At 38.1% G+C, this 12,357-nt stretch overlaps 1 protein-coding gene across 1 annotated transcript; it reads left to right on the forward strand.

The window, feature by feature from the left end:
- Positions 1–5,471: 5,471 nt before the first annotated feature.
- On the forward strand, positions 5,472–7,525 carry LOC124144075. Its single transcript, XM_048390209.1, has 6 exons — positions 5,472–5,694; positions 5,992–6,010; positions 6,151–6,203; positions 6,376–6,471; positions 6,642–6,793; positions 6,965–7,525. Exons 1-5 carry the CDS (start codon positions 5,514–5,516, stop codon positions 6,749–6,751), a joined length of 459 nt encoding a protein of 152 aa, XP_048246166.1. The 5' UTR covers positions 5,472–5,513; the 3' UTR covers positions 6,752–6,793; positions 6,965–7,525.
- Positions 7,526–12,357: the final 4,832 nt, after the last annotated feature.

Below are 12,357 nucleotides of genomic sequence, written 5' to 3' on the forward strand. Positions count from 1 at the left end.
AGGATCTTCTGAGTGTCAAGACTTAAGGAGACCAGTAGCTTAAATATGTAGTCGTTAAAGTATTACTCTATGTTCCCATGGAACACGCCCAAACTGAAGTCAGTGACAAATTTAATTTTAGGCGTTGAAAGTTCTGATATGGCATCACAATCATTATCAACAACGACCCGATACCTGGAGACTACCCCGGATTCTGAGACAGCCATGCCAAAAAAAGGTAATTCAAACTCTCTGAAAAGTACACAATGTACAGGAAAACTGACCAATTATTACATGAAGAATTGCAATTAGTTAACCTTTAGCCTGCTGCATTGTTTTCGCATAAAGTGCTCTAAAGAGGATGGATGAAGTCAACGAGTCGGTGCTTCATTAAACAAGGGCATATTAAAGAAATATTTTGCACACTTATTCCAGATAGACAACTTCACATAATTATATAAAAATATCATGATGTTTTCAATCGTACCAAGGTTAAGACCTAAGCGAACACAAAACCTATTTAAGGTGGTTTGAGTTTCATGCTAGGAACCTTTTTGAATTGTTACATTTCATCTCCGATATCTTAATTATAACTGAGGTTTGCCGATAAATAAAATCGAATTTATACTAAAAAAAACAACCTTAATTTCCAGGTCATCTTGATAATTACAGAAATACGAACATTCGGATTAATCTAACGTGTCATGTTATAAAATGTTCAGGAAACAATAAATGGCTTATAAATATTCACCAATTTTAATTTCCAATGTTTGGGTTGAATATCTACGATATACGAAAACACAACTCACGTGTCATGATGCTAGCAGACGTACGTCGCCCGACGTCAGCATAACTTATTGCTATTCTAATATTTAAAAAGTATGCATTGCCTTCATATATTATATAGGGGCGGTCGGGTAGCCTAGTGGTTAAAGCGTTTGCTCATCACGCTGAAGACCCTGGTTCGATTCCAGACATGGGTACAATGTGTGAAGCCCATTTCTGTTGTCCCCCGCCGTGATATTGCTGGAATATTGCTAAAAGCGGCGTAAAACCATACTCACTCACTCACTCATATATCATATGCCTTGGCGAATGTTGACGATCTTCTCATTCGAAGAATGTTTCATTTGTCATTTTCTGTTTAATATGACGAAAGAAAAACGAAAATATAGATCATGAATTCGGATAGATATATTTCAGTAAGTGCAACCTGCTTTAGCGCCAGGTTCCAAATTATAATAAAGACGTATCTGCAGTTGGGCTACACCAAATTTCAAAACACAGTAGGTTTATCTCCATTCTACTATGATGGCGACAACGCTTTGAAAACGGTTCTTAGATCAATCTTAGATCTTAGATCATTCCGAAAAGTAGTCACAGGTAGTTGTATATATATAACAATTATTATGTTCAAGATTAAAACGCCATAGTCGTGAGTAGTTCAAAATAAGTGTTCAAAACACAGAGTTTTGCAAAAGAAGTTGACAAATAACACTCCAAACTTAGCCCCAGTAAACAATTATAACATCAAAATAAATGCCCTTCCACCCCGAACTTGGGTCATCACGGTTACTTACACCTCGCAGCTGTCAATGGCTGACAATCTTGTGTTTACATTCTCCGTTGCTAGTTGAACCAAGCAAGATGACAACCCCGATCTATGATGTGGTTCAACATTAACCTGTAGAATTACTGGGAATGATCGAGCCTGCTGGTACAATATGATTACCAATGGAGCTGAGTATGACTGAACAGCCGCTTTTTAGCCTGCCGACGAGCAGGACATTTTGACACGAGGTAGGGCCTATCTCAGTATCTGCATTGTGTGACCTGTCAATATCGGCCCGTGAAGATCCGGGGTAGAATTGATCTTCAGCAACCCATGCTTGCCGTAAAATGCGACCTTGACTCGGCGTGTATTAGAGACCAGGCTGGTATTAGAGACCCAGCGTGTATTAGAGGGAATAAACATACGTTTTACAGTTGATTTGGGGTGATCGATAGACAGTCATTTTCTATGAATCGATATGGAGGCTGTCCATGTATTCATACGCACGTTTTGTTGTTGCTTTTCGTGGGGTTTTTTTGGTGTGAAAAGGCTTAATATGTTTGAAAGGGGTTTCCGTAGCAAAGAGGAAACGTCTTTTAATCAATCAGAATCAAGCATTCATCAATGTCATGGTAGAATTGGCAATGATCACCTTCCACAACAGGTGCGTGACAAAACATATTTGAAATTAACATTCATGGGTTGCTGAATATTTTAGGGTATAAGCACGTGCGTGATCTCTCACTCTCTCTCTCTCTCTCTCTCTCTCTCTCTCTGTATATATATATATATATACACACCACGCACCTGCTTATACCCTCCCTCTCTCTCTCACTCATATATATATATATATATATAATATATATATATATATATATATATATATTATTTACAGCTATTCACAGCTTTCTTCATATACATAAAACATAATTGTTTTATAAATTTAATACAGTAATTTCTTCGAACAGTACATGAAATATTATTCACAAGAGCCAGGGTGGAACTTGAGCTGGTGAGTTAGTCATATGTTAAAAAGAGAATGCTATCTTTTAGAAAAGGAATAGGGCACACTGACATTTCCTGCAGTTCGGTTCTGTTGGAGAAAGGAATATGTATTTTGATCTGGGTTCTCACCAATGAAGTAATGTGTAATTAGTCTGACAGGACTTTCCAGGTTTGTTGCAGTATGCTCATGTGTGTGACATGCAGTGACGCTCAAGCATGTGAAGGAACATGAACCATTGTAAATTGTGGTCAATATGTTTTCATCTATCATTCAATGTGATGTTCAAAAATTCAAAATATATGATGATCATCGCCAGCCTTGGATCTAACATCCTTGATTATTTGATGGGTTTCTCTACACCCAGTCAGTGTAGGTCCATATAATTATGTCTCAGCCTTCTGGGTCGAGTGAAAAGAAATGTCTCTGTTTACAGGATTACCCTTCTAAGGTGTATGCTATCCTGTCAGCCACACACTAAAGCCTGATGTGGTTTATTTTACGCATACATGTACTGCTGCAAATCTGTTTTTCCCTTGTATGCAATCACAATATCTCACTTTCATCAGCTGGTTTGTATAGACGTGTTCTTGCCATCATGAAACAAGAAATTTGTATTTGCAATAAAAAGTCACATTTGTCATGATTGTTCAGTACTCTTCGTTTAAATGGTTGAAATTTTCAGTGTCAATTATTTACAAAAAAAATCATAAGTATTTCTCTTTGATAGACCAGCGTTAAAACATCTGACAAGTCAGACGACATTGTTACTTTAAATGTCCTCATTTCTGAGGTGACCATATTTTTCAGATTATTTGTTCCACTTTTATGACAAAGCATAAGCCGTCTACCTGTTTGGTTACGTAATTAAATACTCGTTTCAAAATGGGAAAAGGAATTCTACTTACGAGAATTATTTCATGATACCAACATTTCACAAAATCCAGTGGGAATGTGAGTTTTGTACCTAAAATGTGCTAAAAGAACCACTTTTGTTTAACCGTAAATAAAGTGTATGCTATGCCGATGCTTGCTTACGACGCGCCGTGGGTATGTTACAAACAGCAATGGCGAATTACGAAGTTGACAGACATTTTTATGTTCATCAAAACAAAATATCATATCTCTGGAGATGTTATCGACAGCTGGGGAAAACTCATTCCACGGACGAGTCGTTCATCACGTCAACAAGTCAACCATATTTGGTTGGTCCATCTACGCAATCCTTACCAAACTGTTTGGACAATACTTGTGCTGAGAGACCGCCTCCGTGGTCTAAAGGTAGAGCGTCCGCCTGGACATCGTAAGGTCCGAGGTTTGATGCCCGGCCGCGTCATACCAAAAGACGTTAAAAGATGGTACTTGTTGTTACCCTGTCAGGCGCTCGGCATTAAGGGGATAAAACAAGGACTAGTCGACTTGGAGTCGGTATACTGTGCCTAAATAAAGTATTCATGTTAAACTGCGGCAAGGTATATCAGTGAGCTAGCACTATAAATAGGCATCAGTCCGAACTGGTACAAGCACGTCGCTATGTAAGTGCAATAATCATGGACGCGACGTTAAACCCCTTTTCACCTCATCACCTTTTGGACAGAGACCAGTTTGTGACAGATTCGTTCTCGTGCGGTTCAGGGAGAGCATCATACGGTCCCAATGTCCTGTGATAAACCCAGTTTTGCTCTTACGTGACCGTCTGCCTTGATGTAGACAGACTCTGACGTTTAGAGGACAAGACGTGGACAGTATACTGCTGTACCAGGCGAGACCCGGCTTAATCTGGACAGGCCTTAGGTCGTTCAAGGATCAGAGAAATTGTCTTGATATGTGTGATAACCTAAAATTTACATACACTTTATATGAAGCACACTTCTGCTACAATATGTATTACATATAAATAACGAGTCAGAATTAGAACCTGCAATAACACAACGCTATCATGCCAGTTATAAAAGACACAAGATAACTTTGATCCAGAAGATGAACACGGTGCAAAGAAATGTAGCATTCCTACCCTCAGACGCAAGCGTCTATACTGTCATAAAGCACACATATGAAGCCCAGAAGGTGCAACTAGTTGCAATTTGCATTTAGTATCTTTAGGAATGAAAACGTGACATATTTGTGTTTGAATACATATGCAATATAAAAAAATAAACAAACAAATCATGATACAAATCTAGTAATATGTTTTCACAACGACGAATTCTAAATATTTGTCATGTTTCCAAGGAACAAGGGACATTTAATTGACACGATCATAGTGGTTGACTATGACACGCTAAATGTTTAAAATTTACCCGAATGGATTGGCATAAAACTGCTTTATTGATACATAATAATAGCAACATATGTTTCATTGGCTAGAACTATGGCAGTGGCACAATGGTTTGTTGGAGTGGCATAAACTGTTGTGTTTTCCTACAGTGGTAAAGTTATTAATATTATTTAATAATTAATCTTTACATTGTAATAGTAACATTGTTGTACTATTGTTTTACAATGAAGTAGATCGGTGGACATGTGGATATTGTTACAATTGAAACCCACACAGATGTGAGTGCGCAGTTTTTACATAACCAAGAATCTGTAGACAATGAACATCAAGAACTCTAATGGCTCAGAGCGATTTAACGACCGTTCACTGAAGTGTCAAAATCAAGAATGACCCGCCCACCTGCAGGCAGGAATGAAATTGTCCACGTGCACTGTTTCGAGCGTGTTGGGGCGTTCGGGTTTCTTTATTCCGACAGTCATTTTTCATAGCTTATTATTCTTCCGATCCATATGTTTCATGACTCCTTACTGTTTTAGAGAATATATTTGGATTTGAAAATGAAATTAGTCAGGTATATCTTTACCTTTCGTCGCGTGCATTATCTATACAATTGCATCAAACATATTGCATTGAACGAATACACAACCTGAAGTCCATAAGTCAGCTCGATGTTCAGTTAACACACAATCAATACTTATGTCATGCAATACTCATTTTATACTGCAGGCCCCTTAAACCCACAACCACTCAATGTCGAATGTTACACGCTAGCTGTGATAGCAGGAAGCACAATAGGAACCCTCCTTCTTACCCTGCTGATTGAAGGACTAGTTCTGACTGTCCTCTATAGGAAGGGGTTCAGGTTTGGAAACATCTTGAAAGGTATGTTGTTAAATCTCAGTAGTATTGTATTATATTTCAAACAGTGGTGTGGCGATATTGAGTGAAGGCATGTTTCATTCCAAAGTGATGTTAATTAATATTGATGACTGTTGTGCGTGGACGTGAACGTTACCATTGTATCGAAATCAATAATGACTAAGAACGAGCATATCCAGTAGGTTTTTGATATATACACAATTAATGATATCATTAGTTTCTCATATTTCCTAAATGTCCTCGTCATCATTTTGTGATATTTATATTACAGGTACTTTATAAACATCCTCTGCTTTTCAGGAACTGCTTCACAAACAAGGTAGCGTAAATGTACTAATAACACGTTTTGAAATAATTTGCTTTCAAAATAAATTAAATGTCTCTTATAATGAGAAACAGGCGTAAAAGGCGACCGTTTCAATAATAAATTATATAAACCGACCTAACTTACTTTTGTAGCACCAGAAATCCAGAAATTGAAGAAATGGAAAACAAAGGATATTCATCCTTGGGTAGGTTTAAGTCAGTGTTGCTTGTCAGATACATTGCAGTGGTCACAATTATGCCTGGAACTATTTCGCGTTGATACCGATATTAAATGTTCGTATTGATTCCTTAAAGTCATATAATCGGAATTGTGCAATGAACTTGATTATGGAAATGGTTTTGTCGCTTATTTTATAGATCACATCAGTGGTCCGGCTCAGAACTCAGGCGTGGATAAAGAAGGATCGGAAAAACAACATTACACACAGTTGAAGATATACCAGAATACAAACGGTAGATGGCTACTGTGGCATGTTTATATATTATGACAGTTCTCAATCATTCTCAACTCAGTAAAGGTACTCTCGGGATACCGGCATGATATTAAACGTTCTGTTTCCTTCAGAAGGGTACACAACATTTGATTTTTTTTTTTGTTAATGCGTTTCGAATCCAATTTTCAGTCGAGGCCAAAGCAGAGACAAGTACCTACGAAGATGTGACAGAGCCGCCTCCTGTGTCTTACGAGTCCATCAACGCATCTCCATATCAGAACACCCGTGCTCAACATTAGGGTAGCTACTATCTAAAATAGCTATGCCCTTGAAAACAAAATTTCAGCTTACATAATAATCTGTATATTAAGCGACTTTAGTCTCAAGCAGAAGCATATGCTTTCTTCTGTTCTATTGTAGAATTTGAATAAAATCTGACACTTTCCGTACCGTATTCATGTGATACTATGACATTATAGTATTAACCTTCAATATATGTCTTTCATTTCCAGATGCTGGGAATACACAAAGAAGCATGAAAAGTGATGACATCAAAGGGCAGTTAAACATATCTCGTGAACAGATAAATGTCTTCACCTTTAGTTTACTTTTAATGTTAACACATGACTGTTACCTTGGAGAATATACATATGTTATTTTATGTTATCATATCTGCTTGTCAGAACCTTGATCAAATACTGTGAAGGGTAATACACTTCTCAGCCGAGGCATACATCTCTTATACACCGCCACAAGCACTACAGGCTGCACGTGCATTTCTGAGAGACAGAATAAATACCTAAAACACTGCTTCAAAGCAAAAATGGCACGCTTTTTCCGAGCTACAACTTTTAGTAACTATGTAAACATATAGCATAACACATTGTTATGTGTCACAACACTTTTCATTGGAATATACGCGTTTTGGTAACTTTCTGGTACTGTTGTTAATATATTAAATTACTGTCTCATTTATAAGTTTGTGTACAAATAGTGGATATCTTATAATGCCGGTTTATTTATTAAAGCAAAATTATATTGTGTAAACTGGTGAATGACTCATCGTTCGCATAACATTTTGTGTTCTAGATCTTGGTCCAGTTGGTATAGTTTCATTTAGAATCGCAAAACCTTTGCAAATCATGTGTACAGATAAATACTGACAAGTGTACTTTGTGTGTTTTGGGTATAATAGATGAACCGATGAGAAGATATAAATATTAAATGATTAAATTTTCATTGTGTTCATTGAAATTCCTGCATTTTGATTAGCTGAATTGGTCACGTGTTATTGCATTCATTTTCCCAATATATACCATATTGATGTGTTTATGTGAGGACTTGACTATGAAGTAATCAAAGCCAAATGCTCGCGAACTATTATGATTTATTCATGATACAGTGTATTTACGATACGGGAACACACTCGTATAATGATCACTGGTTGTTTGATGAATGTATTCCCTATGAATACAGGGTGTAAATTACTGCAGTGAGGGTCTCGTTCATGATACGTGGGGGTTGAACGGTTTCTCGGGGGCTGGCAATAAAAGGGTATCACAATCTCCTTATTGCAGAACAACAAAGTGAGTCACATGATATTTCTCCAGAAATACACAACTTTCTTGTTAGACGGGAAGCCCACTTACGTAACGTTACTCCTAACTACACGTCCCTGCACTATCACCCATTAAACTGAGTGAGCACATTGTCATACTGTCGAAGGGCATATCGACCCTGTCAACTTGAGTTTTCTATCACAACTTAAAGTTGACTACCCCTCAACGCTGTAATATATCCATAAATGGTTAAACAAAGACGATTACTGGATTACAAATACTGGATTTTTTGTGTTGGACAGATGCAATGCTTCATTACACCACCACGAATAAGGACAAATAATGCAGAGCGTGATGATATATGCAACAAAGGTGCACTGGGATATAATGTTGTAAATAAATAAACCTTAACTATCAAAGACTGCCAGCTACAATGTATGCTGAGTCTGCTAAGGAAGCACTACCCACACAGCACTGTTGTCTTCTACCCACACCAATATTGTACTTTTATCTATTTAAAGCTGAGGACCTTTCTCAAATTGTCTTCCATTGTTGCAAGGTACATGTAGATGTAGATATTTTTTACAAATAAAATATATTTAACAGAAAGTACACTTCAACAGGTAATATTACTCATTGATAACGTAAACATTTTACAATGTTATTTGTTTATCATCAACAAATGTCCCTCTGAATGTCAACAAGATTGTTATCTTATTTTTCAAAATCATCACTGTGTTCATTACCATTGACTATTGTACTACCACTTTATTTTTTACTGCCATTCTTATTTCTGTGTAGTAATTTGTATTGATTTGTTAATCTAGTTATTTTTTGTAATACATTTGTTGGTTGTACATCACTTGTTGGTTGTTTTTTGGTTTCACACTAGGTTCATTTCCGGCCTGATTTCTGTGTTAACATATAGTTTCACTTTTGGAATCGACATGCATCAATAATTGTAGCAATAATAGTATTGATTTTTGCAGAAGTATAAGAGAAGAGATTCCTGGTTACTTCAGATCTCTATCAACCTTAATATATGTCTCTGGTTTGTGTGGTCCAGACCATGCTTTCATCATATAGTTGGAATATTACTGAGTGTGGCTAAAAAACGTAATTGTCACCACAAAGCAAAGTGTTTAATTTAAACAAGAGCGAACATTAAAAACTAACGTTTTACCTGACTCTGACAAAATGCAGTAACACTAAGAGTGACAAGAGGTTAGCTCAACATCAGAGAAACGACATAAATGTTGACATTTATATGACAACAGTGACGTGTCCGAACAGCTACAATCCAGATCAGAGCTCCCTTTTACAATCCACTTCTGTTGAAAAACACGGAATTACAAGAACAGCAGAGGATATAAGTCATACAATTCAACTCAGAAAGTGAACATCTTAAATTTGCAAAACAAATAATAAGATTTACGGCGCTGCTGGCATTCATAAGCGACTTGTCGTAAAGTTGGAACTCATTCTCGACATTGTCATCCAAATCCGTATAGTTTGCGATTTGTCTCCGAGTTGATAGTACGAGGAAAGTGTGCAGGGGGTTGGAAACAGTTGATACAACAAGGACAGTGGTTAGGGGGTTGTGAACATATCAAACAACAGGGACAGTGTGTATGGGGTTGGAAACAGTTGATACAACAAAGACAGTGTTTGGGGTCACTAAGCATATGATACAACAAGGACAGTGTGTAGGGGGCCGAAAACAGTTGATACAACAAAGACAGTGTTTAGGAAGATGGAAACAGTTGATACAACAAGGACAGTGTGTAGGGGGTTGAAAACAGTTGATACAACATGGACAGTGTGTAGGGGGTTGAAAACAGTGGATAGAACATGTACTGTATGTAGGGGGTTGGAAACAGTTGATGCAACAAGGACACGATGTTTCTGTTTGAAAACAGTTGATACAACAAGGACAGTGCGTAAGGGGTTCTAAATAGATGATACAGCAAGGACAGTGTCTATCTGGGTGAAAACAGTTGATTCAACAAAGACAGTGTGCAGGCCTTTGAAACGGTTAATACAACAAAAACAGGGTATGGGGTGGTGGTGGTGAAAACAGGTGATAGAACAAGTAATGTATGTAGGGGATGGAAACAGTTGATGCAACAGGGACCGTGTGTTAGGAGTTGGAAACAGGTGATGAAACAAGGACAGGGTGTTGGGGTTTGAAAACAGTTGATACAACAAGGGTAGTGTGTAGGTGGTCGAAAACAGGTTATTAATTACGGACAGGGTTTTAGGGTTGAAAACAGTTGATACAACAAGGACAGTCTGAAGGGGGCTCTACATAGATGATACGGAATCAGTTGATAAAAAAAAGGACAGTGAGTTGACAACAGTGTGAAGAGGGTTGGAAACAGTCGATAAAACAAGGACAGGATGTAGGGGGTTGGAAACAGCTGATACAATAAGGACAGGATTAAGAGGGTTTTAAACAGTTGACACAACATGGACAGGGTGTTGGGAGTGTGCTTGGGGATGGAAACAGTTGATACAATACGGACAGTGCGTAGGGGTTTGGAAATATTTGATACAATAAGGGGAGGGTGTAGGGTGTTGGAAACATATGAAACAATACGGACAGGGTGTTGGGGGCTGTAAACAGATGATAGAACAAGGACAGTGTGCATGGGGATTGAAACATTTGATACAACAAGGACAGTGTGCAGGGAGATTGAAACAATTGATATAACAAGGACAGTGTGAAGGGAGATGGAAACAATTGATACAACAAGGACAGTGTGAAGGGAGATGGAAACAATTGGTACAACAAGGACAGTGTGAAGGGAGATGGAAACAATTGATACAACAAGGACAATGTGAAGGGAGATGGAAACAATTGGTACAACAAGGACAATGTGAAGGGAGATGGAAACAGTTGAAACAACAAGGACAGTTTGTAGAAGATTAGAAACAATTGGTACAACAAGGACCTGCCTCCTGATCAACTGGAAAAAGGGGTCGGACAAGAATCCATGTACACAAAATGAAAATAGATGGATCTTTTGTAAAATGAAGTTGAAGCTATATTACTGTTGCTTGTGAGGTTGTGATACCAAATGAATGGTATATGGTCTGTCATGCAAAAAACCCAGTCAGATGGGTCGTGGGTGAACCTACACAATGTTCACTTTGTGTTTTACGTCCTCGCCGGCTGAGCTGATCGACACCCATGAAATCCGTTATGTTACTATAATCATGAAGAGTAAATAGCGATTATAATCCAGGGTTATGCCATTTTCTTAAATCTGCTAGTAATACTAACACGACTGATATATTGTTGCTGTGGTACTCCAAACTAGCGCGGAGGCGGTCGGGTAGCCTAGTGGTTAAAACGTTCGTCCGTCACGCTGAAGACCCGGGTTCGAATCCCGCTATGGGTACAATGCGCGAAGCCCGTTTCTTGTGTCCCCCGCCGTGATCATGCTGGAATATTGCTAAAACCCGGATCTTCGGCGTGACGAGCGAACGCCTTAACCACTAGGCTAACAGATCGCCCCTAATTAATTGTGATGAGCACCGATTTTAATTAAGAATCCACGTTCGTGACTTAATCATGTACTTCAATGTGAAAGACTGAGTTTTCTGAAGTTGAGAAAAGTTATATTTTCATTGCAGTGAACATTGCCCTTTGACGGAACTACATACATAAATTACCTCCCCTCAAACTGTCTCCCTTTATAGTATGTGTCTAGCTTGTACACAAACTGTTGACATCCTTTTGACGTTAGGTTGACAAGGCAAAATAATGACTGATGGTAATTATTGAGTTTATATGTCTTCTTGCCATTTGTTATTCTCTCGAAAATGTTTCGTTAGAAACTGTAAATTTCCCATTTAGCTCGCCAATCTAGACTGTTCGTGTCGCAATGCGCCATTTTTGTTAATTGACCAGTGTGTATTATTTAGGGTCTCAAAAACTCCTTATACGTTTAGATATGATTATATACAAAATCAACTTCAACAAAAAATATTCTTGAAAACAACGAGAGCGCTGTTGGAAGCGAAAGAATACAGGCTGGTCAAGGGGCAAAAGTGGTGCTTTGCGAAACGAGCAGTCTCGATTGACGAGTTAAATGAGAAATATACTTACGTGTTGTCTATCGTGAGAATACATTACCCGTCTAGGAACTTTGCTGATACTGACTCCCCCGGTTGAATGGCCACCTGATGTAACAAACAGTACGATTAAAGGGGTTCATGCATTAAAACACTTCACACATCTGCACTTATTTACGCACGAATGTTCGGCCCTCTACCCGTGGAGGCTTATATCCAGCTAACACACACAATATTAGTTAGAGCACTTGACTTCGATCGTGTTC

This window comes from Haliotis rufescens, unplaced genomic scaffold, assembly GCF_023055435.1.
Source record: "Haliotis rufescens isolate VD_foot unplaced genomic scaffold, xgHalRufe1.0.p SCAF_87, whole genome shotgun sequence".
NCBI classification, from domain to species: Eukaryota; Metazoa; Mollusca; class Gastropoda; order Lepetellida; family Haliotidae; genus Haliotis; species Haliotis rufescens.

Excerpts from the sequence above, each read along its gene's own strand:
- LOC124144075 (XM_048390209.1), top strand. The coding sequence starts at position 5,514 with ATGCAATACTCATTTTATACTGCAGGCCCCTTAAACCCACAACCACTC. Across the intron at positions 6,204-6,375 it reads CAAAGGATATTCATCCTTGG|ATCACATCAGTGGTCCGGCT; the intron begins GTAGGTTTAAGT and ends CTTATTTTATAG. Across the intron at positions 6,472-6,641 it reads GATATACCAGAATACAAACG|TCGAGGCCAAAGCAGAGACA; the intron begins GTAGATGGCTAC and ends TCCAATTTTCAG.